Raw genomic sequence first — 27,679 nt, 5'->3', positions numbered from 1 at the left:
CCCATAATAAAAAATGTGTCAGTGTTATATACTCAAAACCAGGTTTTTCATCATATTAATCCATTTCACATGTTTCTGGCATACAAATGTTTTTCTAACTGATTCTGGGCAAATAGGACAGCTTTTGTTAAAAAGCCACTCAAAATCCATTTTTTGTGCTGAAAGACACCTGACACTGATCCAAATACACGTTTTGCAGCAAAAGACATCTACACGTTTTCATTAAAAAGTTACTTAAAATCAACTTTTTGCATTGAATGACAACCTTACAGATCCAAATACATCTTTTGCAATAATGATACTTTTAACAAAGTATCAACAACAAAAAGAAGTCACTTTTACTAAAAACTCACGTTTTTCGTCAAATGCAGCCTAAACCAGCTCTAAGTAAATAGCAACTCAAAATCCACTGTTTGCAGCAGATCCCAGTCAAACTGACCCAAATCCACATCTTACAGCAAATGGTACTGAAAGTGAAAGTCTACTCATTATGGTGAAGTTATCAAAGAAAACTGCATGTCATCATGCTTTCATGAAGCAAGAGCACTCAAACTCAGAATCTGTTTTTTGTATATTTTTTTTTTCAAGAGAAATCCATCCAAACATTGCTGTTTGGGGTGCCCCTTGGCCTACCTGGTGAAGCACAAAAATCACGGTTTGGTACGCAATGTGGTTTTGAAATAACAGTATGGTTCAGTTCTCAGTTAAGAGGGAAAATGCAAAAAACTGCTCATCATTAATTTGGAACATTAGTTTATTCAGTTAAACAATAACATTTAACAGTTGTCAGCTGTGACACAGAAGTGTTAACTGGATGAGGATGGTTTCCCGCAGGAATCTTCCCATCCAGCCATCCGGCTTCTGTTAACCCACTAATACAGAAAACCTAAATCATTCCCCATTCATTCTCTTTGTACTGTATTCATCTATAGCTTATTTTTTATTTAATTATTCTTATTATCCTGTTATCCTGTGGTGTGTCTTGTGTTTAAAGGAATTTACAAATTTCCTGCAATTCTGCACCAGCAATTCTGCACCATCCCCTGCACTATATCAATTACATTGAGGGTGTAGAAAACAGCATAACTTCTTCTACACCTGCCAACAGCCCACCATCATTCTCAGTTAAAAAATTTATGAAATCAAAACAAGGCATTTAGGCTGCAGTGACATCTACTGGAGATGTGAAAAAGAGGCTGGTGCACACGTTATTTTTTGGTGAAAAAAATGTGTTTTTACAGAATGAGGTTATTGCCTTCTTGAATGAAGTGTTTAACTTAAGGTTGATTAAATCTCCAGCTCTCTGCATCTTGAGTTTCTTACCAGATAATGTTGTTATGAGTAAATGAAAGAGACTGGGTCTGCCTGGCTGCAACATTAGGATATAGAACAGTATTAATGATGACAAAAAATGGCCACATTTGAATGTGTTACATACAGAATCATGAAGAGAGAAGAGATTTTATATCAAATTTGGAGATGTTTTTGGCCTTAATAGATTGCCTGACTAATGTGGTAATGACACCTTCTTTGATGCATTGGTAGATTCTGAAGAGAGTCATACTGTGCACTTTTTTTTTGGTTGCCTGTGTGTTGTATTCTTTTGTCTGGGTTTTTTTTTTTTTTTGTATATCTGTCTTTACTGGAGTTGTGATTTGTGTTTGGGACTGTAAACATTTGTGTTGATTATTTGCTACAATGGTTTGGTTTGATGTCCTTACCAAAAAATATCAATTTATAAAAAAGAAAAAAGAAAAAGAAAAAATAAGTATGTAAGTAAGTTAATACTTACTTATAGTATGTCATTAAATACAAAACAATTAAAAGTCTTTGTAAAGAGTCAAAAAATGAAAATGAAAAACATAGTACATAAGAACATAAACATAAGAATCTAAAAAAAAAGTGGCATGATTAGTCATAAAAATGCAAAGAAAAAGTTATAATTTAACATGTCAACATAAGTATGTCATTTTTTTCTTTTTGTGAGAAAAACATTTTTTTTTTGGTGAGATTTTTTTTTTCCATGTGTGGAACCCAGTGAAAAAAGAAAAAATCAGGAGGAAAATAGGGCTGATTTTTGTGTGTTTTCATTTTGTTATTAAAAATTATCATTTTGACCACAAGAAGCTGAAGCGCACCACCAGGGGTGTTCTCGTTTCTCTCTGCACTCTAAACACAACATGCATCTCTTATTATTTGAATGCTGATATATGAGCACTTTCATGTCACATAGAAGGTTATTGTCATAGGGGTGCATTTGTGTTTTCTCATGTTTTATCTTCAAAATGCAAAATGCAAAATCTAACATCAACACCAGCAGCCTCCAGTACTTTCAAAAGTTTTCATGCATGGGTAAATTAATGAATTTTATACTGTATAAGAAAGAAAATAATAAAACGGAATAAAATTCCGTTTACACCTCTAGGATGAATTGTTGGACACACAAGTCAAATGTGGACCTCCCTGTGAAATATGAAACAATCAAAAATGAGCTGACAGGCCAGAGTGGTGATTTAGATTGATTGAATTAGATTTCAACTGTTAATAACCACCCAAAGCATAGTAAAATAATGAGTTTGCACATTAATAACAGCAGGAACACCACAATGCTTCATCATTTCTTTGTATGTTTTTGTTTGCTTGTTTGTTTGTCCTGTTTTGTCCTGCTTTGTCTGGTCTTGTCTACATTTCTGTCTCCCCCATCTACCCCCATGTATGCATTGCCTATCAATATCCTGTTTTTGTCATTGTTTTTTTTTTCTCTCTTTTCCTTGTACTGCACTTCTGCATTCACTAATAAATAAATTAAAAAACAAACCAAAAAGAACAGAAAACGAAAATGTGTGGGTTTGTGAGTATCTTAGCAATAAAAAAAAATGTAAATGGAGCTGAAGTGTGCGGACCTGCCTCTGTTCAAAGTTGTTGTAAATTTAAGGTGTGTTGATGGATTTCCATTGTCAGCTCATTTATTGAGTAAAATTACAAATAAACATTTCCCTAAAAGTTGCTGGCAGTCAACTCAGTGAATTAATTTTTTTTCAGTATCCAGCTGCTGCTAGAGCCTGCCAGACATCCTTTAATTTTCTAGTATGAAAAACTTGTCACGCATGAACAGTGATTAAAGCAGCCACAGCTCAGCTCTGAGCACAGAGTGTTGATTCTCTACTGACCAATCAACAGACTGCAGTGTTTGTAGCTCCACCTTTTAGTACTGGATCTGTGTGGCAACCAAAGCAGAAGGGTGACCAGAAATGGGGATGGTTCAGAATGTACCATCCACAACTTTTCACAATGGAAAAAATACATTGTTGTGAAGTACTGAGCATATGACTGGATAAATGAGACTTGAATGATACTGCGCAAGTTGTGTGAGATTGTAAACCAATTTTCTGATATAGTTTTGCTGTTGTTAAACATGGTCCCCAATTAATCAGTAAATCAATATATTCACCAATGACACATTTTACTTCACAAATTCAAGGTAACACAGCATGACTTATTGATAAACAAATGGTCATTTTGTGGGTGAAGTATTCCTTCAAAAACATCTTAAATCAAATGATCACTTCACGGCAAGTATGGAGAGAGGCAATAACAGCACAACTGACAACACAAGCCATACAAGGGTTAGAAAAAAAGGGGTGGCTGTGGCTCAGAGGTAGAGTGGGTCGTCCTCTAATCAGAAGGTCAGCAGTTTGATTCCTGGCTTCTCTGGATACTGACCCCAAATTGCTCCTGATGCCGTGTCACCGGAATGTGCAAATGTATGAATGGTTACTACCTAGTAGGTGGCACCTTGTACAGTAACTTCTCCTACCACTATGTGAATGTGTGTGTGAATGGGTGAATGTTACATGTCTTGGGAAAGCACTTTAAGTCCATTTACCAATTAACCCTTGAGGGTATATTTGTTATAAGTTATATCAACATTTAGCTTCTCACCAATGTGCATTGTATGAATGCTGTTGACATAAACAGACTCAAACAATGAAGATGTGACGAGATGTCATTCACTGAACTAAACCGTGGAAAATTAGATGGCTCAGAGGTCCCTAGTGATATGTTGTGGGGAAGTTGAGAGGTTCAGTCCATTCACCCCATTCTCTATATTGTTACTTAAATGAGCCCCTGGGGCGTGACTAAAAAAAGTCAAATAAACTACTCTGTGGTGTGCCAGTATGGTGGCAATATAAGAAAATAACTGGCCAATCTGAGCTGAATATATAAAAAAATTTGGTTCACACTTGCAAGCTCTTTATATATTAATGTTACTGTAACAAACATGTTAGAGAATTTACTCCTCTAAAAACATTCACAAAGCTGATTTATTGAGTATTTCCTTTACATGTTGAACTGACAAGAAGAGTTTTTCAATTGCCTTTTGCAGAAACACTGCTTCAATTTTGGTGTGATACTGCCACCAACTGTTGATGAGTGGAGTAGCCTGAAACCAGCCAGTATGTGCCAGCTGCCTTCTAACAGCTGCTCAGCACTATTAGTTGCAAAAACCTCCATAGGGTACCTTTAAGGCTTCATGAGACTTATGTCTGTGGGCATGTTGGCTTTACCGGCATGTTTCTCTGCTGTTTGGATTTTGCTAAACCAACCTTAGGTTTACCACAATGCCCAAATGTGTATTTTTTTTAGCTTCAGAATGGTGGTATGGTGTGAACTCTAACTCAGAGCTTCACAGTAACAATTTCTTCTTGCTGTTTCTGTCTGCTTGAAGCTTTCATATGAAGCGCAATTTTGTTTAAAATCCTAAAAATATGCTTTGGTCATACCCTTAAAAATCACAGTGAACACTGTTTATACACTCAATTGCCAGTTTATTAGGTCCACCAAGCTAAAACTAATGCAGTCTGATAAAGCAGTCCTTTCTCATGAAGGTTCTAATATTCAGTTGTTGTTTACTGTGAGGTATTGACTCATTTGAAGAGGCCTCTCTATTATTTTGTCCATTGCATTCATGTGAGCATTAAGGGTGTTTTCAATACAGTGGAAATACCAGAGAAATATCCTTGCTTTTTTTTCAATATTATTTTAATTCATTTATTTATTAACACTGACATCAGAAAGTATGATGTTTTTTGATTTCGAATGGTGGCTATACCTGAGTGACCCATTTCTTAGCCTATATAAAACCAAAACAGCTTCTTAAAAAATATAAATTGTAGTATTTTAGTCATAAACAAATATTGTCAAAAAAATGTCATCTCTTCTTAAAAAGGCCTGTAGGGTCCATGTACTTGGCAGCGACCAGATTTTTGTTTTGAAATTAGAAAACCAAAATCAGGAAACAAGCTGTTTTACCATTGACTACCATTTAGAAACAGGGAAACAATAAAAATAAGTCTGTGGAAATTAGTTTCTCAATTTTACATTGCTTTTCTTGTTGTGACCTGGTTCTACAGTGTTCATTAATACTCATTCATCCACATCATACAAGACAGTCAACTTTAATTGTTTTGCGATGAGGAAAATAGTACGTACGAGTGCAGTAAAGTGAACCTATCGGGGGCACAGATAACATTAGCAGGCTTTTTTATTTAGCATTAGGCTTTATGTATGGCTTAAATATACCTCAATGTGCTCACATTTTAGATGCATTCAGGTTGTATCATATGAAGCATTTACTCATGAGAATGTCACAAAAATAGCACTGAGATTTGTAAGCACCTAGCTGGCATCACTGTCCATTGACCCCATGGCTTAATGGTAATGCGGCTGTACTTAGAAGACTCTATGGATACATTTTAATGTTGACCTTTTCGAATGCGGAAGGGGGACTTTGTTCACGTCATGTCGCCAGACACCTAATGACATTTTCAGTATAAAGACGGCTGATATGTTCATGTATTATTGTCGAGAGGAATAAGGTAGTAAGGCAAACTCTGACCACCAGTTATCCTTACACACCGGCTCCAGATCAACCGCCTATCAGCACTCCTGACTTCCGGGTATAGCGGCATAACGATTTCTGGGTCATAACAAGAAAAGCAATTTAAAATTGAGAAACAAATATCCACACCCTTATTTTAATTACCAGTTTCTATTTATATATATGTCAAAGACATCAGATAACGGATTATTTTTGTCGTTTTCTGTTTTCAATGACCAAAACAAAAAACGGGGCTCAAACACATCAAACATGTTTGTACCTGTATTTTCCACCTTCCTCTACCAGTCGCCACAGTGATTTCTTTGCCCTTTCTGAATCAGTTAGGAATGGTTGCCTAAATGTTGTGGGGTATAATGTTAGCATGTTTGTGGTGCCCCTTGCATTCATCTAGTCCCACCGATTGACACACTTGGGTGAAGTTGGTGTAAATGAGTCAGCATGCTTGAGTTATTCCCACTGATGTAACCTACTGTTGTGTAGCAAAAGGGACATACTTTTGGTTTTTATTCACCGCTCTCTGGCCACAATCCTCATAATTCAAAGTGAAACTAAAGAGACTCCCAACAGAAGACCTAGGTTCTGGAGGATCTTCTATTTGGGTCTGAAAATGGTGTAACTAACCAACTTTCAGGAAGCTAGCTTAGCATTGTGTGCCTCTCAGCATCAGAGTGTTTTGGTTTTGCGTGGGAGGGGCAGTTAACAATTTATCTGTTGTATTTGCTGCCTTCAAGCTGCCTTGTTGAGAATAGTGGCTTTGAGAACAATATATTTTGCACAATTTAAGCTATATATATTATTTTCCAGAGATAATAGCATTAGTTCTAAGAATTGTTGGTTTGTAATATGTACCAAATTAAAAGCCTTATACTGAATGGTTTAATACAAATACGTATATTGTTAAACCCCAATACAGAAGGAAGGTGTAAAAACAAACACCTGAATGTATAACATTACACAATTTGACAAAAGGCTGAATCAGCACCTCTCTGACACACTAAAACATAATGAGAGGAAGAACTACTGCAGGGCTGTTGCATTAGTTTTAGCTAGGTCAGTCCAAGGGCTTGAGAACTGACAGTCACCGGTTCACGTCCTGCTTGCAGACCAAGTGTGGATCCACTACTGAAGACCTGCCAATTTACCTCCTGGGTACTGCTGAGGTGCCCTTGGGCAAGGCACCAAACCCTGAAATTGCTCCAGGGGTGCTGTTCATTGGCTCATCCTTCATTGCAGGTGTCTGATGTGTAAAAAGAAGGACACGTGGAAGCTACATTTTACCTGCCAATTTATCGGAAAACTGTGTGGATTGACAAAACAGAATAAAATTATAAAAAAAATTGTCATGTTTTATGTTACTTCTTTTAAAAATGAAGGTCAGAAGCAGACATTTAGCATGTAGCTTTGCTTTTTTTTTTTTTTAACCCACTCACTGAGGTTATACAAATCTATTTGGGTCTGAAAATGGTGTAACTAACCAACTTTCAGGAAGCTAGCTTAGCATTGTGTGCCTCTCAGCATCAGAGTGTTTTGGTTTTGCGTGGGAGGGGCAGTTAACAATTTATCTGTTGTATTTGCTGCCTTCAAGCTGCCTTGTTGAGAATAGTGGCTTTGAGAACAATATATTTTGCACAATTTAAGCTATATATATTATTTTCCAGAGATAATAGCATTAGTTCTAAGAATTGTTGGTTTGTAATATGTACCAAATTAAAAGCCTTATACTGAATGGTTTAATACAAATACGTATATTGTTAAACCCCAATACAGAAGGAAGGTGTAAAAACAAACACCTGAATGTATAACATTACACAATTTGACAAAAGGCTGAATCAGCACCTCTCTGACACACTAAAACATAATGAGAGGAAGAACTACTGCAGGGCTGTTGCATTAGTTTTAGCTAGGTCAGTCCAAGGGCTTGAGAACTGACAGTCACCGGTTCACGTCCTGCTTGCAGACCAAGTGTGGATCCACTACTGAAGACCTGCCAATTTACCTCCTGGGTACTGCTGAGGTGCCCTTGGGCAAGGCACCAAACCCTGAAATTGCTCCAGGGGTGCTGTTCATTGGCTCATCCTTCATTGCAGGTGTCTGATGTGTAAAAAGAAGGACACGTGGAAGCTACATTTTACCTGCCAATTTATCGGAAAACTGTGTGGATTGACAAAACAGAATAAAATTATAAAAAAAATTGTCATGTTTTATGTTACTTCTTTTAAAAATGAAGGTCAGAAGCAGACATTTAGCATGTAGCTTTGCTTTTTTTTTTTTTTAACCCACTCACTGAGGTTATACAAATCCATCCTAAAGAATGAAGCTATACTTCGAGGCAGTGAACAAACAAGAACTCACGGTGACATGGCAGTCAAAACTCTGTCCCACAATTCTTAAAAGACATTTTCTTTTGTAGAAAAAGGATGTTTAGGGTTTCTTTTTGCTCCTGGCCTTACATTGCCCATACAGTTTCAGAAACTTGTTCAGCAAGAGCAGACACACATCTTTGCTGTCTGTTTTCTGCCTGTCTCCTCAGACTTGACTCTCCTGTCTCCTCGTTGGTTCAGAGTAATGCTTTCTTTATATGAGTATGTTGATGGGTCAGTCTGTGCACATACAGGCAGATGGCCTGTCTACTGGCCCGTCTTCTTTTCCTTCTGAAAACTGAAGCTTGTCCGGCGACTCAGTTTCCGCTGCTTCTGGGCAAAGTAATCAGCCCGAGAGGTGCTGGCCCGGGACTCCAGGATATAGTTCACCTGAAAATTAACAGTGGCAGAAAACCTCTTTCAGTCATGATAGGTTTTAAAATTGCTGTGGAAACACACAAGTTTATCTGACATTCACTGCAGGTTAGTATGTATTTTAGGATTATGCATCCTTCACAGTTAGTTCAAGACTCTATGTCTACCTCAAGTAAAGAGCTACCCATATATAGTGAAGACTTAGTGCCTGTAAGTTGACCATAGATACCTGAGATGGACCAGTGCCAACAAATGTAGTAACAAACACATTCCTCACTTCTCAGAAGAACCTTAGTTCCTGACATGTTAGAATTTGATCCCAACCATCTGCACCATGACAACTGCATAAATACCACTGTCTTTTCTCTGTTATTGAACGGCCACACGGCTTCAATCTGTCTCAGTCAATCAGTCTCTGCTCCTAAATTCCACCACAGTATCACAATATCATCCTATCACTGCCCTTAACGGGCCTTATTCACCAGAAATTTCTTCTTAAATTACATTTGTGCATTTTTTAAGAAGATTCTGATATTCACCAATGTTTTCTTTTTGGGGATTTAAGAACAGAATCTACACATACTGAAGAGTACTCTTACACACATTTTATGCTGACATATCTGTGCAGAATAAAGGGTTTTTGGGTTTTCTTCAACTCTACAGTTGCATATTATAAGATTTATATTACAAGATTTTTTTTTTACAATATTTACATTTTTTAGAATTAGATTCATTATGTTGGGTTTATTTAAAAGACTAACACCTTGATTCTCACCAGTTAGTTTATAAGGAACTATGCCATCTAAAAATATGTGATTGATTGCTCTCAAAATCAAAATCACTTTTGACAAGTGGGTCAAAAAGTGACAAAGCAGCGTAAATGTGATTGCCGTTATTGCTGCAGTTATTGACTGCACTGAAACTAGGAATATTAAATATCCACCTGAAATTTGAATTTTTTTATTAATTTAAAAAACATACATTTGGATTAAAAAAAACTCAAACTAAAAAAACAAAATATGTCTTCATATTTTGAATTTACACTGGAAAATACACACTGTGCATTTATATATGAATTTATTACTGCTCCTTCAAGGCCGACCTCACCACAGCGCAGAACTTTCCATGTCATTGGTGATGTGACAGCATATGAGGTCTTTTAAACTGATCTTACACCTAACCAAATTGGCAATTGGCAATTCTCAATGGAAAAAGACCAGCCAAGATGATCCCCCCTGTGGAGTTGGATGTGTTTGCACACACACCATGGTGAAGAAAGCTAGTGTAAAACTTTCCACCCCTCTGTCTCGTCCCTCACCTGCTGGAGAGAGTGAGTCCAGAGCAGTTATTGGTCATTCTGATAGCCCCAGGTCACTGCTCTGCACTGTGGGATGCAGAAATGACTAAAATAGTGACATCTGAACCATCCCCCAGTTCTTGGAGGCTCTTTCTCAGGATGCTGGTACAATAGGCGCATTGCCCACTCTGGGTCAGTCTCTACAGGCTTGGCTCCTGAGAGGGATGGGCTAAGGGGGGCTTGATTGTCTGTGCAGGTTGTGCAGACCATCCAGGCAGCCATCCAGGCAGCCACCACTGCCTGTTGCAAGGCGAAGTAGCTGGAGTTTAAACGCTGGTGCAAGGAAAAGGTTACTATACTGACGGTGGTGCATAGCTGCAGCAGCCAGTAGCTCCTGAAATCTATGCTACTTTTTTTTATGTTTTTCCATGGCCCCTTCTGCTGAAGCACAAGCACAATTTTTCTACGATAAAGAAGCACATATTAACATCAGGAATGCAGCAGACCGTGAGAGGATCTCCACCAATTGCATACACTGAGTGACCAGTCAGACCAGAGGGGAGAAACAAAACCGAAAGCGCCAGAAGAGAGAGGGAGGAGCGCCTGCATCAGGACGAGGCCAACCCAACTTGGACCGAGAACTGCCCCTCTACCAAGCCGTCTTCTGGCAAATGTCTGCTCCACAGACTATAGAAATAATAATAGACTTAGCTACCATGAAGTCACCATTAAGTGGCTCATGGACTGCTATTTTGAAGCTTCGAGTTTGGCATTTTTGTTGCCATCTTGGTTTTTCAGAGCCAGGGGGTACCATTTTTAGGCAAGGGTGGAACTGTGGAGGAGTGAGGGGCGGATCTGAGTCACCCCTAATTTCCACCAGATCTGTGTGCAGTCCAGCTCTGCTCCATCACGGCAGGCGGAGCAAATAGATTACACTCTAGTCTATGTGTTCATTTCCACTGGCTCCGCTGCGTTGTGTATCGACTCCATCTCAGCTCTGGAAGTCCAGAGGCTTGCAGATCAGATATGCAAGCATCCTATTTTTGCAGTACCCCTGGATCACTTTGCATAATTTCAGCCGAATTTAACACAGAGCAGACAGGGAATCAGACAGCGATACAACATTAAAACATACGGTTTCTTTTCAGAATAAAACACTCATGTTTACGTCTGATAGTATTTCACTTAACATCAACAAAATGTCAAAATGAGCGCATCAAGGCCTGTATTAAACAGGTCAGAGGTTTTCAGAGATCACTACCGGCAACATGGACAAAAAGAAGCTAATGTGGGAGGTGGAAAACCACAAAATTATTTTTGACACCACACATCCTTTTATGAGGACAACCATAGAAAGTAAATGGCCTGGAGCAACTTATTGGGAGTTATGGGAGTGAATCGATATCACTACAATTAATCCATGGAGTGAATGGAGTTATTACTTCTTCCTCTGTACCAATATAATGCGCGATTCTGTAATTACTGCGGGAACTCCTCTGTCTTGCCACTCCAGCTGATCTGGCAATGCTGTGCCATGCCGGACTCAGACGCAACTGGTGGGGATTGACGGATGAGGGAGCACTAAGCAAAACTGCAGCAGAGCCGTAACACAATGCACATGCAAGTGGTGGAAATCCAGGGTTACACACTATAGCGACGCCTTGCAGACAGCCTGTCACTTAAGCAGCCCCTCCTATAAATATGTGTAACTTTGGGCCTTCATAAAAAGTAAACAGTGACTGATAAAAATATTTACCCCTAATACAGTTTGCATGAAACGAAATCATTATTGCACCAAGCTCTACAAGATTTTTTTCTGCTGTAAATTTGGGCATTTTAACATGGAGGTCTATGGGGATTTAGTTTTGGAGCCGGCTTCAAGTGGCCAGTTGATGAACGGCAGTTTTTGGCACGTCTATATTGGCTGCATTTTTCAGCCTCAGAGGTTGCTACTTGCTCTGCTCTCTAAGTTGAGTTCTACTTAAGTGAATCATGTGAATCAACCTGACCAAGGGAGGCACTGGACCCCTAATGATTGGTCACTTTCAACACCATCACACCCAAACTTGTACCTTAATTTATAGCTGTAGTAAGTAAAAGTAAGCATTAGCACCAAATATAGTTTAAGTACACAAAGTAGTAGTAGTTTTATGATTATATAGCCCATTTGAAAATAATGTTCAACCCCAATTCCAAAAAAATGGGACATTGTGTAAAGTGTGAATATAAACAGAATGCAAAGATTTGCATTAATGGAATACATTACAAATACAAAATATAAAATGTTGAAACTGAACCGTTAAACCTACTGCACACATTTAAACATTATAGTGAAGAACTACATTTAGTTCCGATACTGTCCCACAATGAACAATATTTGGCAAATGCTTGAGTTTTTGGATAAATCAAGGTGAAAGTAGCTTTGTTGATTGAATATTATCTGTGATAAATACCAACAGACGAGGTAATAATAACAGATAATAATAATAATAATTATTGTTGTTATTGTTATTGTTATTATTATTATTATTATTATTATTTCATGACATCTATTGCATGTCTTTCCGTCCTAGTCGCTCTTCCTGAGGTTTCTACCATTTTTCCCTGTTATAGGGTTTTTTGTGAGAGTTTTTCCTAAGTCGATGTGAGGGTCTAAGAACAGTGGGATGTCTTCTGCTGTAAAGCCTTTTGAGGAAAATTGTGATTTGTGATAATCGGCTTTATAAATAAAATTGACTTGACTAATCTATTAGCTGTAATAGTGGTGTAAACTTCAGCAAAGGAAAACTTTGCATATACATAATCCGGAAGGTAACATCATAGTGATTTGAAGGATTTATACCACATTTCATATGCAAATAAATGTCATCCTGACTTTTTGGAGGGGTCTTTAAGAGTAAGTGTTTGAACCCCAGTGAGTAAAGTAAGTGAGTGAACCCCAATGTGTCATTCAGTGGTTCAGTGAGAGCAAAGTTAAAAAAAACCAACAACATACAATTAGTGCTTCTTTAGCTGCACAGCTTTGTTCGGTGGCATTTCTGTGACGATACTGCTCAACATATTGGATAAATGCATCTATAATCTGTATCACTCATATACTGACACAGATTGTAGAGTGACACTACTTAATGGACCTGTGAAAGCAGTGGCATGTCCAGACTTTTTTCACTTGGGCGGTTCAAGTGGGTCACTGACTTATGCAGGGGTGGCATGAAGTATGAGCGCTGCTGAGGACGTAGCTTTAGGTTTTTAGGTTGGCATAGCTTTAATTTACCATTTGTGTCTCCACTACCCGTTCCTACTTTAATTACTGACATTGCAGTGTCTTACATTCCTACAAACAAACATTTGTTTGACATTTTTTTAACATGTTTTTAACCGATTTCAAGCCGAAACTTTGAGCATCTTGTCCAGACCAGGTTAGGTCTGCAACACAAGTTATTATGGTGATCTAGCCAGGTTAAAAGAGGGCCACCTTTTTAGGATGGAAAACACTGGCTTTAGACTGGGTGGCTGTCGCTCTGGAGGTAGAGTGGGTTGTTCATTAATTGGGTGATTGGCAGTTTTTTCCCTGGCTCCTCTAGTTAACATGTCAAAGTGATCCTTAGGTAAAATTCTGAACCTCAAATTGCTCCTGATTGCTGTTCCATTGGTGTGTGAGTGCATGTGATTGTTTCAAAACTGAACTTGAATAATAAATACATATGAGCACAGCTGCTCTCATTGTTGTCTAAGCTGTTTTTTTTTTCCAGCCTAGATATAATTGGCATAGACCTCAGGGTATTATATGCTGGGAGGGAGCACTATAGGCCCATATATATTTGCTAACTTATTTTCTTTCAGATCATTTAACATCCACTAAACCAAGAGTCAACTTTTTTTTTAAAAAAAACAGGGAGTCCAGTGGCTCAGTGGATAAAGCAGGCACCCCATGCATGAAGGCAGTGTTCTTGCTGCAGTGGCCGCAGGTTTGATTCCAGCTCTTGGCCCTTGGCCCATCGCCTTTCTCTCTCCCCCCTTCATGCAATCAATCTTCTGTCCTCTCTAGTAAAGGCAAAAATGCCAAAAAATCATCTTTAAAAAAATATCTAATTAAATAGAATTATTTTATCAAGCAAATGTTGGAAAATTTGTTTCTCAATTTAATATTTACACTCGTGTTTCATCAAGAGCCCCATTTATGCCATTTTACCCTGATCCACCAGCTTATATAGGCCTTGTATGATGGATTAGTCAGACAGTATACGTTTTAGCTAAGGCTAGCTCTAATATTAGCTTTGGCTATCCCACTAAGCTATTTAAATGAGGTGGAATGCAGTCATGATTATTAAGGAAGCCCAAAGAAGCCAATCAGTTATTTAAACTACAAGTGTGTCCTAAGGACATAAAGCCTGGATGAGCTGCAATATTCTGATGTTAAATTCAGACAAAACTGAAGTTATTGCACTTGGCCCAAAACACATCAGAAACTATTTTTCTAAGAATATAGACTCTCTAGATGGCATTGCTTTGGCCCTCAGCGTTACAGTAAGGGTCCCTTGAGTTATATTTGATCAAGATTTGTCTTTTTAATGTAAAACAAACTTCAAGGACTGCATTCTTTTACTTGCGTAATATTGCACAAATTAGGCATATCCTGTTTCAAACAGACACAGAAAAATTAGCCCACATGTTTGTTACTCCTTGGCCAGATTAGTGTACTTCCTTATTATCAGATTGCTCCAACACGTCGTTAAAGACTCCAACTGGTCCAGAATGCTGCGGCACATGTTAACAGGAACCAAGAGAAGAAATCATATTTCTCCTGTTTTAGCTTCTTTGCACTGACACCCTGTAAAATTCAGAATTCAATTTTAAATCTTTCTCCTTTCTTACAAAGCTCTGAATGGTCAGGCTCCGTCATATCTCTCAGAGCTCACAGTTTCCTATAATCCTACCAAGACACTGCTCTCTGAAAACGCAGGGTTATCTGTGGTTCCTAAAGTCTCCAAAAGTATGGGAGTATGGGAGGAGCCAGAGCCTTCAATTTCCATGCTCCTCTCAGTTTCATAGGTTTAGTCTACCAGGGGACCTCCTATGATACACTGAGCTCCTCTCTCCTCAACTCTCTCTCATCAGCTGCAAACACTCATGTCCTATTACTGCATAACACTTACTCTGCTTCTTCTCCTGAGCATTTGTGCTCCCTCATCTTGGTGATTCCTCAGATCACGGTTGCGCCTGGATCACGGTGATGGTTGTGCTGTGGTCCTGCCCGTGGTTGGACCTGGATCGTACACTGTGGTTGCACTGATGACATGATCCTTCTTGACGCCAACAACTACTGCCATTGTCATTAGTAATGCCTCCATTATTAATATACACATATGACTGTTACCGCCACATGCATGGACTGCAGTGGTTGCATTTAATGCTACATGCTATCATGGATTGCATTTGTTGGTTTTTGTGTCTATTACTATGGTTGTGTGTTCTGTGTTGTGTTAATGTTACTATCAGGTTTCAATAAGGTTTTCCCCCCTTTTGCAGGTTTTTTTTTTTCCTTGTCGATGTAAGGGTCTAAGGACAGTGGGCTGTCGTATGCCGTAAAGGCCCCTGAGGCAAATTGTGATTTGTGACAATTGACTTGACTTGACCTGATTAATGTTAATAAATACGCCTTTTTTCTGTTATAACAAGACAAAATGTCTTACATATGAAAAGGGTCAACGATAAAGACAGAAATGTCTTCTTCTGTGGTACTACCTCTAGGTTTCCATGAACGACAGCTGTCAGTCAAGGTAAAAGGACGTCGGTTTGGGTGTGATCCCATGGAAAGTAACCAATCTACCGCAATACCGCAGTTATGTGATGCCTACTGTGGGATTGAGCTCATTGCCGTCATCATCGCATTTTTAAAAAATAGTTTCTTCTTGCTGATGAAAGTTACAGGAATGCACATGGTGTGTGATATGAAATATAATCATAGTAATCTTGTGTGGTTATCATAATTAACTTTCTTCCATATGTTCAAGGGCATCTGAAAAAACAAAACTTTCCCACTGCTTTTTCCCTCTGCTTCCCCATGTGCAAGGGGCAGGGACAGTCCATCAGGCTAATGGGGGATTTCTTTCCCTTTTTCTTATGTGGTATCTATAAACAAAGAGAGAAACTCCCGCACACTTTCCCATTTACTGCTGGCATATTTATTGAATAAAGAAAAACAACATTTTGGTCTAACAGACCTTCATCAGGTAGGCTATATCTGATATACCTAATGACTGTTACTATCAGCAGTGAGCGGGACAGTGCACGGGAGTTTCTCTCTTTGTTTATAGATACCACATAAGACAAACAATCATACAAATAAAATGAAATGCACCCTCTGCAGACGCACCTGTCACACATTCAGGTGAGCAGAGATTCACATCATCTCATATGCGGTATACAAAATCACAAGACTCGATTGAGAAAAACTTCACCAAACGGCAGAGTTACTGCTTTTTTTACTGCTGCATCGATCAGCTGTGGTGGCTAGGGTTAGGGTTAACCCTAACCCTAACCCTAGGGTAAAACATGTTTTGCTGTGGCCCTGTCCACAGCAGGACGTTGCTTAGCTTTTGTGCCGGTGTTGTGGGACTGTACTTAATTTTTCAGAGGATGGGCTAGCTGGGATGTGACTTTTCTATTAAAATAAACATAAAATACTACCTTTTCATGTTGTATGTCCCTCACCTAAGACAAAATTAAAAATATAATTCCCTCCTCAGCGGTTAATGTTTTTAAAAATGCCTTATCTGTTTTTCAGCACCTCGTCTGCCCTCACAAATAACAGTCCCTATCTCTAACCACTGAGGGAGGCTGGCGTGGCAACACTCACTCGTTGATTCATCGATGAAGACCGGAACAACCAACATTTGATTTCAACACAGCAGGACGTACTAGAATCAGTGTGAGTTGCGGAGTTTACAGATGCACCATATTTCATTTCGGATATTGCTTTGAGTTTGACCTTGTTTCTTTTTCATTTCCACATATCCTGCATACGCAAGACTGGAAGATGGCTGTAAAATAACTGTTTCTTGTAGTCCCATGTGGGATGTGCCAAATGATTTACATGACACTAAAATTAAAATATAAATGACAATGAATGATGACAGCAATTTTTCATGAGACCTCCCTGCCTGGTGAACTGTCCTGTTTTTCAAACTCCACACCTCCAGTCTTAAACTTAGCATTTCTGTTAGAAATTTAAAGTCTCCAACCCTGATAACATTACCATGACATCTTCAAGGGGATTTTATCAGACCGAAGAGTACTGCAATGATATAAAACTATATACTCTATATACTCCAGGTAACAGTACATTTAAACTGTACTTAAGTACTATACTTAAGTGAATGTACTTTGCTTCTGCTTACTGCCACTCATCCTTTGTTATGTTAGACAGATGTCATTATGACATTTCTATTAGAAAAGAACTGACCCAAAGCTATTGAAACATCTCATAAAAAGCTAAAATATGAGTTTTGTATACCCTGACTAAACCTAAACTGTTAACAACAAATACAAACATGGCACAACAATGAAATCCAGCCAGAGCTCACCTTTAGAACTATTTCATTGACAGTAGCAGCATCAGACTCAAAGTAGAGAGGCTTGTAGTCATGATTGCTGAGATAGGTGAGTTTAAAAATTGCATGACCTGTAAAACACAGAGGAAAAACATATTAAATGAGAACAATAATGAATAAGAGAAATGATGCCCAGATCCACATGAATAAACATCTTCCTGTCTACACATGTTCAGCCATGGCTTTGCATTATCTGAGAACACGGGCACTGTCAGATGTCGTCAGAGTTGAGCAAGACGACTGGCTGTAGGATGCAAACAGGACAAAAAAAGCAAATTGCAAATGATCAAAAAATAAAACCATATGATTCTTCATGGGACAAATTTGTGATTCAGATAGTGGGACCAAGCTTACACTTTGCGCAAAGTGGCATCAGCCCAGCTCAACTGTCAATGCTACTTTCGAAAACCTGGTTTGAATTCAGTGTCACAGTATTTGCTGCCTTATATTCAGATAGTAAGATGCAACTACATAGGTGTGTTAACAATACATGTACACTCAATTTGTTACAGACACAAGGGCACACTGATGGATTACAGGTTTGAGAAATAATATAACCTAAATATGTCCATGGCAGACAACTCTGTTTCCTCTGTCAAATTTGCAATTAGTTTTTAGTTTTGCTGTTTAAATGTCCCACAATATTTGCTGCAGTGTTAAGCGCTGTTTATGAAGTTTGCATCTGTAGCTGCTAGCTGCTGACTCTGCCACCTCCATGTTGAGAACTGTTTCCAGACCACTCATGCAATCTGAATTTTGTCTCTGTAACATGACTAAATCTTTACATGACAAAAAAGTTATACTTCATATTCAAAGTCCCCTCCCTGAGCTACCACCATATCGTGGTGGAGGGGTTTGCGTGTCCCAGTGATCCTAGGACCTCAGTTGTCGGGGGCTTTATGCCCCTGGTAGGGTGGCAAACAGGTCCTAGGGGAGGGACCAGACAAAGTGTAGCTTACTGGACCCTTATGATGAAAAAGAAGAATGGTTCAGAGTTTCCCTCACCCGGATGCGGGTCACCGTGCCCCGCCCCGGAGCCAGGCCTGGGGGTGGGGCTTGATGGCGAGCGCCTGGTGGCCGGGCCTTTACCCATGGGGCCAGGCCTGGCACAGCCCGAAGAGGCAACGTGGAACCTCCTGCCCATGGGCTCACCACCCGTAGGAGTGGCCGTGTGAGTTGGGCGGTAGCCGAAGGCAGGGACCTTGGCGGTCTGATCCTCGGCTGCAGAAGTTAGCTCTGGGGACGTGGAATGTCACCTCTCAGGTGGGGAAGAGCCTGAGCTGGTGCGTGAGGTTGAGAAGTTCCGAATAGATATAGTCGGCCTCACCTCGCTGCACAGCATAGGCTCCGGAACCAGCCTTCTCGAGAGGGGATGGACTCTCTTCCACTCTAGAGTTGCCACTAGTGAGAGGCGCTGGGCAGGGGTGGCAATACTTATTGCCCCCCGGCTTGGTGCCGGTACGTTGGAGTTTACCCTGGTGAATGAGAGGGTAGCCTCCCTCCGCCTTCGGGTGGGGGGACGGATCCTGACTGTTGTTTGTGCCTATGGCCCAAACAGCAGTTCAGAGTATCCACCCTTTTTGGAGTCCTTAGAGGGGGTGCTGGATGTGTGATCGGGAGGAATGGCCCCCCGATCTGAACCTGAGTGGTGTTTTGTTATTGGACTTCTGTGCTCGCCACAGATTGTCCATAACGAACACCATGTTCAAGCATAAGGGTGTCCATATGCGCACTTGGCATCAGGACACCCTAGGCTGCAGTTTGATGATCGACTTTGAAGTCATATCGTCGGACTTGCGGCCGTATGTCTTGGACACTCGGGTGAAGAGAGGGGCAGAGCTGTCAACCGATCACCACCTGGTGGTGAGTTGGCTCCGATGGTGGGGGAGACCCAAATGCATTGTGAGGGTCTGCTGAGAACGTCTGGCAGAGTCTCCAGTCAGAAGGAGCTTCAACTCCCACCTCCGGGCGAGCTTCGACCATGTCCCGGGGGAGGCAGGGGACATTGAGTCCGAGTGGGCCATGTTCCGTGCCTCCATTGCTGAGGCGGCCGACCGGTGCTGTGGGCATACTGTGGTTGGTGCCTGTCGGGGCGGCAACACCCAAACCCACTGGTGGACACCAGCGATAAGGGATGCCGTCAAGCTGAAGAACGAGTCTTATCGGGCCTTCTTGGCCTGTGGGACTCCAGAGGCAGCAGACAGGTACTGTCAGGCCAAGCGAAGTGCGGCTACGGCGGTCGCCGTGGGAGGAGTTTGGTGAGGCCATGGAGAACGACTTCCGGACGGCTTCGAAGAGGTTCTGGACGACCATCCGGCGTCTCAGAAGGGGAAAGCAGTGCTCAACACTGTGTATCAACACTGTGTATGGTGGGGACGAGGCGCTGCTGACCTTGACTCGGGACGTTGTGGATTGGTGGATGGAATACTTCAAAGACCTCCTCAATCCCACCGACACACCAGTCGATCTTCATTCCTACCCTCACCTATGGTCATGAGCTTTGGGTAGTGACCAAAAGAACGAGATCGCGGGTACAAGCGGCCGAAATTAGCTTTCTCTGTAGGATGGCTGGGCTCTCCCTTAGAGATAGGGTGAGAAGCTCGGTCATCCGGGAGGGGCTCGGAGCAGAGCCGCTGCTCCTCCGCGTTTAGAAGAGCCAGATGAGGTGGCTTGGGCATCTAATTAGGATACTTAACACCTGTTGAGGTGTTCAGGGCACGTCCCACCATTTGGAGACCCTGGGGAAGACCGGGGACACGCTGGAGAGACTATGTCTCTCAGCTGGCCTGGGAACGCCTCGGGATCCCCTGGGAAGAGCTGGACGAAGTGGCCAGGGAGAGGGAAGTCTGGGCTTCCCTGCTTAGGCTGCTGCCCCCGCGACCCAACTCCGGATAAGCGGAAGAAAATGGATGGATGGATGGATGGACAATATTCAAAGTATGCGACTGTATTCATTCCTTCAGTGTCATGACACTGAACATGATCAAATATAATCTAATTACCTAAGTCAGAGCCTTCTGAACATGAATTCTTGACATGCAAAAAAAAATGTTAATGCAAATATTTAAGACAAGTTATTTTTGCTGTTAACAGTTCTTTCACTACTCAAAATGACAAATATCAGTGGCAGCAGATTATTTCAGGTGTAAATAATTTACATGAATTCTGGGAGCAGCTTGTTTGCGTGTCTTTACTCTCCAATTTTGTGAGGAAAGAAGCTCCACTTAACACGACAGGAATGCACATATTTTGTTGTTCCAACAGCTCCAACAGAGCAAAGCTGATTAAATTTAGGTGAATGCAAGTATCAAATCAAACTCAGTATCAACAGATACCTAGTATGGATATAGCTTGGGATAAGGCCAAAAATCTTGATTGGAACATCCCTTTTGTGTAATATGACTGACCTTAAAGTCTGTGTAAAGTCATAATTAAAATGTGTTCTGAGTTTGTCACATTACAGTCAGACATGTTACTAAACACCTGACAAATTTGAATGACCAAAAAAATTGCCAGTTATGTAAAAGAAGATGTCAAAATCATGAAAAAATGCATAGTATTCTCGGAACTGAAATGCTGGGGGCGTATTTGCTGGAGGAGCAGCGGCCATGGCCAATCGCTGGACTATGCTAGTGTTGCTTGTCATTTTTATACTGCCACATTGTCAGAGGCAGGGTAATGCTGGGTATAGCTCCATTGAGCTATGGTTTTTAAATCTTAAAACAAGAAAATGGTGAAAAAACAACTATCTAACTCCACAACTCAGCACATTATAGTAAAGGGTCTTTGTAACATGTTTTCAACAATCAGTTTCCAACATTTATAATAGGTTTTAAAACAAATCTCTGAATTCACTTTACACAGACTTTAACGGACTTGATGGTCTGTGAGGTAAGTTGAGGTAACATTTTTAAGTTCATTAGAACACAAAGTGTTAACTGTATTCATCTTAAAGCAGAATACTTTTTTGTGGTATGGGTGAAGGCTGGGGGTTGTGTTTTCATTTTATCTTTATTGTAGCATTTGTTCTTACCTGAAAAGCTATGTAAAACCAATCACATTTACACTTTTCTGAGCATATGTGTGGATGTGTGCAAATGTGTTGAGGAAGAAAATGTACAGTGTAGAGGACATGGCTTCTATTGTAAATATCATGTATACAACACTGGAAAATAAGACACTGTCTCCATGGTTCACTCACTGGGGCTTCTCTCCTCTACAAGGTCACAGGCACAAAGATGGTCCGAGTCGATAGAAATAGGTTTCTGCCGAATCCAAAACTTGGTACTAGCCTTCTGATTGGTGACAGGATCAATTTCCACTTTCTCTCCTGAAATGCCTGAAGAAAAAGTTGAATTAGTTCATGAACAGAAAAAACATTCAGATAGCCACTCACTGTTAGGACAACAGGTAAAAGCGCACCGGACTGTATAGTACTTAATTTAGAACTTTATAAATCTTACAAAAACAAATACAATCATCTCCTCTGAGCAGCCAAGAAAGGGTTCTACAGTGACCAGTACTAATGTAGAAAATAACATTTAGGCCACATGGAAAACTATTAATCAATTACATCAAAAACGACCTTCTTAAAATTTCCTTCAGTTTTCACAGATGGAAGTTCTTACTGATCCATTTGATATAGCGTAATGATTTCTTTTCAAGTGTTGGTGCATCTCTTACCAAAAAGATAGTCGATAGAAAATGTTAATGAACTGGATTATATGAAGGGCTCTATCCCTTTTTTCAATGATAATATTTTGGAACTCAAAAATTCAGTTTTGGGTAATGATAGTATTTCTTGTTCCAAAATGAGGGAAGTCAGGTCTGTTATCATTAAACCTTTGACATTCATTTTGAAAACTGAAATTATACCTTCTGACTTAAAAAATTAGTAGTTATTCCAGTATTTAAAACAGGTGGTCCAGGATCCTTTACAAAGTACCGGCCAATCTCAATGTTGCCATATTCTTTGAAGATTTTAGAAAAACGTGTGCATAAAATTATTATTGAAAACTTAAAAACATATAATATTCTGTACACTCATCAGTGTCATGGCTTCTTTTGAACCTCCAAACATAATATCTACAGACTTTGACAATAATAAGTTTGCAGTAAATATGTTCTTAGACCTTTAGTTGCAATATAATGAAATGTGGTGTACCCTAAAGATCTATATTAGGACCGTTGTTATTTCTAATCTATATTTATGTATCTAACTCCATATTCCCTCTGCTCTTTGCAGATGACACCAGCCTTTTTGTCTCTAACAGAGATTTGACAAGTCTCATTAAAAAAAAAACTACATCATAATCTTGTCAATTACTCTACATGGCCTCAAACAAATAGTTGTCACTGACAGTCAGAAAGTCCAACTTGAAACATGACAATTAGCACATTAAGCTCTATTTTCATAATCAAGAAAAGTTTTCTTAACATGTTTTCCAGGTATTACAATTGATGTCTAACTCTCCTAAGTGCCGATCTTGTTTGCAATAAGGTCATTAAATCTCTTGGGGCTCTTAGAAAAAGAGGTATGTATACAATACCTGTTTATAAGTTATATATTTTTGATTTATTCATATTTAAAGTGCAACTAAACCCCCAGACCACTTTTTTTCCAGTTGAAAAGCAATATATATGAGTATTAATTAGTGTTGTTGATTGAGTCAGGTCAATTAAAATTATAATTAAGCACAGAAAAGACTCTACTTCCAACTGAAACTTAGGAAGGCTAAATTCCAAAGCAAGATCCTGGTTAACTTCTATAGAGGTGCAATAGAGAGCATACTAACAGGAAACCTCAACAACTGGCATAGTTCGTGCATGGCCCAGGACAGGAAGGCTCTACAGCCAGTGATTAAAACTGCCCAGAATGTCAGTGACCTTGGTAAAGTGAGGTGTCTGCACAGAGCCTTAAAGATACTGAAAGCCAGCAGCCACCCCAGCCACAGCTGGTTCATCCTCCTGCCATCTGGAAAAGGATACAGAAGTATCCGCTGCCGAACCACCAGACTACAGAGCAGCTTCTTTCCCCAGGCTGTGAGATTCCTCAACTCCTGCTTCCACACCAAACAATGTAGCAAATTTAGGGTCAACTTTAATTTCATTTCTTCTTAAACCACATTGAAGAAAAATGACAATACTGCACTTGAATAATGCTATTTGCTGATTGGTTCCCAGTGAGCCTGTTTTCATTACCCCTGTCGCCCTCCTTTTTCAAACCGACAGCCCGCTGCCCTCATAATCTTTATCTTTCTTTGTATAGAACATCCCATAGTATATTTTCTAACAAATTTTGTGGAGTTGTTTAATGGAACAAAAATGTTCATTTACTGGATTCTTCTGTGTCATTGTCTTTGTAAAAAAGAAAAAAAAGACAAAATGCTCTGCTGTCAAAAATCAAACTGATCGGACCCGCGTGAGTCAATGCCCGTGCCCTGCCTGTCTGACATCATCGCAAAAAAATACTGATCCTGAGCATGACCGAGTCCAGAGTACTAGTCAGCTACAGCCAGACTGTGTGGCGGCGCGAAGCAAACCAGGTCGGTGGATCACCAACTGTCCGCACTGTACTGCCTTGACAGAGAACCTCCCTGCTTCAGCCAGAAGGAAGAACCGAGAGCACGGCACTGAGACTGGCTGCTTGCCCTCTCTCTCTCTCTCTCCCACCTTCAATGAGGAGAGGGAGCTGCTGTCTGGTGCAGAAGCAGGAGATTTGTCTGTCTGCCTGTCTGTCCGTCCTACCTGACCCCTAAATACTGTCTTGCACATTTATTGCTATGAATTACTTAATGTTCTTAAATGTCTTAAAAGTTACTTAAAGCTATGGCCGGCTGGCCCATGGGCTGTCATTTGACAATACTGCTTGTAGACTCTTGTTGACTATTTTACACAGCTTTTTTTAAATTTTATTGACTTATTTTTTTTATTTAGACACCAAACCTAAGCCTACAGTATGGCTTTTGTTCCATTTACTTGAATTTTTACATGTGCCACAAGTTTTTAAGTTCAGATGAGACCAAAGTTTAACTTTCTGAACAAAACCTTGTACATTTTGACTTCTGAGGGTAACTTTCTTCAGGACTGCTTGAATTAGGCAGACTATATACATTTTATAGAAGCACTTCTCTGATTGATTGTGCTCTGTCTCCTGTTAAATCTCACTGTGTGCCATTCTTGTGGTACCACAATATTTCTGCAAGTTAGTAAAAACTTTGGAAGGCTGCTTCATCACTTTCTGTCCCAACTGACCATAGTGTGGCTCAGAGGTAGAGTGGGTCATCCTGTAATCAGAAGGTCAGTGGTTCGATTGCCAGCTCCTCCAAGCAACACATCAAAGTATCCTTGGGCAAGATACTGAACCCCAAATTACTCCTGATGCTGCGTAATCGGAGTATGAGTGCGTCTGATTATTTAATGAGTAGTAGGTGGCAACATGTACGGTAGCCTCGGCCATCTGTGTGTGAATGTGTGTGTGAATGGGTGAATGTGACATGTAGTATGAAAGCGCTTTGAGTGGTCAAAAAGAACTATAGAAGCACAGTCCATTTACCATTTACCGTCACTGCGAGTGATATTTTCTGGCGTGATCAATCACTAAATATTAGACTGCATGGTTCCCATTAACATAACAGATTTGAACTTAGGTGTTACTGTTGTTTTAGTATTAAAAGAAAGGAATACATTTTGTAAAACAATTATTAAAAAGTATTATATATTATAAAACACCATTGTAGTATAAACTGTTTAATATAATACAACTGCAGAGTTTAAGAAAATACAATAACCCATTATGTCACACAGTTTATTCCTGCATCGACATATCCAAGTTCAGACTCCATCATGCAAAGCCAAAGTCATAAATCAACAACACCCAGAAACTGTGCCCACTTCCCTAGGCTCAACCTCATCTGAGATGGACTGACACAAAGTGGAGAAAGTGTAACATCGTGTCTTCTGGCCTACAGAGGAAAAGAAGCCTTCAGACTGACACCTGGGCAAAGTTTAAAGCCAGCATCTATGATGGTATGGGGGATGTGTTAGTGCCAATTGCATCATGGTAGTCTGTGAAGGCACCATTAATACTGAAAGGCACATACAGGTTTTGAAGCAACACATGCTGCCATCCAGATGACGTCTTTTTCAGGGACATCCCTCCTTATTCTAGCAAGACAAAGAGACACATTTTGCATGTGTTCCAACAGTGTAGCTTCGTAGTAAAACAATGACCTGCCTGCAGTCCAGACCTGTCTCCCATTGAAAATGTGTGGTGTCTTATGAAGAACAAATTTGACCACAGAGAACCCTAACTGTTGAGCAACTACAGTCGCATATCAAGCAAGAACAGAAACAAATTCCATTTCAAAACTTCAACAATTAGTGTCCTTAGGTCTGGAATGCTTACTGAGTGTTGTTAAAAGAAAACACACAGGTAAACCCTGTTCCAACTATTTTGGAATGTTTTTCAGCCATCAAATTCATAATAAGTATAAGTTTATTTAAAAAAATAAACAAAAATAAAGGACTTTTTTTGGGAGGAACAGAGCTAATGGAGGAAAGGGACACCTCTGCAGTAATGGTGTCAGTGTGACCACCAAAACCAAATGTAAACACAGGAATATGGATCATCCATACACCTCCTTCAATTTTTACCAGCAGAAGACAGGGCGTCTTACCCTAAAGGGGTAACCCTTGGCAATAGTGTAGAGTTTCCTGACCCTGTACCATGAAGCCAGTTCAACATACCCAGCACATATTTTCATTATCTGGCTTCACTAACCCTAACATTGGCTCCCTTGATAACTCATATCATGACACTGGTTATTAAGTAGCTCAGTCAACTCTGTTTTTCAATGAGCAACATCTAAGAACCATGAGAGAAGTAGCCTACATCATATGACATGAGATAACGGTAAAAGTTATGTCTGAAGATTGTCTTTTAATGGAAAACAAAAACATCTATTCATCACAGTTTTTCATCAGAGAAATTTAAGAGATATCCTGTAATCTTACAATAGAATATAAAAATAAACAAACAAATATTAAATATTGGCCAAAGCCTAATAACAATTTAGATATTATTATATATGAAATAAATAGTAGTAAGTATTTTTACCTTTTCTTTGGAAAATGACGAAACAACTCTGATGATGTCACATAAAAACACTTAAAATTAATGAGAGACTGTTTCTGCTTTCAATGTGAAGTATTTCCTACAAACATTTTTTAGAGCTGGAAAAAAATGATAACATGTCTGAATTCTATAGCCTGCAGTATGTACCTAGCTGGACATCTGTGGTGAAGCGTAGCTTGTGGATCATACTGATCTTGAAGGACTTATAGTGGTGACTGCTCAGCATATCTTGGACTGTGGTGATGTCAATAGGAGGATCTTCCTCTGAGCTCTCTTCGCCCCTGGAGCCTGGAGGAAGAGAGAAAATCGATCAGAAAATCGCAATGTAAAATTAAGTCTTGATTTTAACCCTTGATCTATCACGCAGGAGTAGGGCTGCAAAATTCTGCTATTTATAAGAGAGGGGCAGGTGATTAATGTAAATAAATCTATTACAGCACAGTAAAATGTGGCAAAATAAAACACTTCTTAAGAACAACAAAATATGTCAGAGTTGCAGAGATTCCGTGATGCTTAGCAAGACCAACTATACAGTATTAATGCCCTCAGTTCCACAGAAACACTGCTTGTGGAGCTTGATCAAACTATGATGACACTCAAAAGCAAAGATGGTACTTTGCAACCAAAACTAAAACCGCTACATCAACCGAAAACTATTTACTATCAATGATGACTTGGCTGAGGATTCTTGGAGATCACACAGAGCTGAAGCAGGCTGGGATTTGAAGGTAGAAATATTGTTTTACCAACACTGGATCAAACACTGCGAAAGAAAACTCCTTACATAACTGGACTGCCCAGTGATTTGGGACACAGGCTTCATCTGACTATGGTGAGCTGTGTATTAGTTACTATTTTCATTATCCTTCATAAACACTCACTTGCTCCTCCTACCAAGTAGACTCATTCTTATTTTGACAATGCAAAAGAGAGTGAAAAGATACGGAGGACCACAAAAAAGTTTACAATATTGTAACCCTATTGGACTCTTTGGGT

General features: G+C 39.8%; 1 protein-coding gene across 2 annotated transcripts in view; it reads right to left on the bottom strand.

Moving 5' to 3' along the window:
* Positions 1-8,024: 8,024 nt before the first annotated feature.
* Positions 8,025-27,679, bottom strand: part of mapkap1 (MAPK associated protein 1) — a 49,914-nt gene continuing 30,259 nt past the window's right edge. The window contains exons 9-13 of one of the 2 annotated variants that reach the window (XR_006106919.1): positions 26,831-26,971; positions 21,749-21,886; positions 17,521-17,618; positions 15,091-15,257; positions 8,573-8,652 (exon numbers count right to left, since the gene is read on the bottom strand). Coding sequence is in view for 1 of the 2 variants with exons in the window: in XM_042508834.1 (XP_042364768.1) it covers positions 8,530-8,652; positions 17,521-17,618; positions 21,749-21,886; positions 26,831-26,971 (500 nt within the window). In the remaining variant the exon portion in view is untranslated. Of the gene's footprint in view, positions 8,653-15,090; positions 15,258-17,520; positions 17,619-21,748; positions 21,887-26,830; positions 26,972-27,679 lie in introns of both variants that reach the window. The other variant, XM_042508834.1, reaches the window with a different exon arrangement.

Source organism: Plectropomus leopardus, chromosome 20, assembly GCF_008729295.1.
Source record: "Plectropomus leopardus isolate mb chromosome 20, YSFRI_Pleo_2.0, whole genome shotgun sequence".
NCBI lineage: Eukaryota > Metazoa > Chordata > Actinopteri > Perciformes > Serranidae > Plectropomus > Plectropomus leopardus.
Note: the sequence above shows the minus strand (reverse complement) of the source record. Positions and strands in the feature narration are given on the sequence as shown.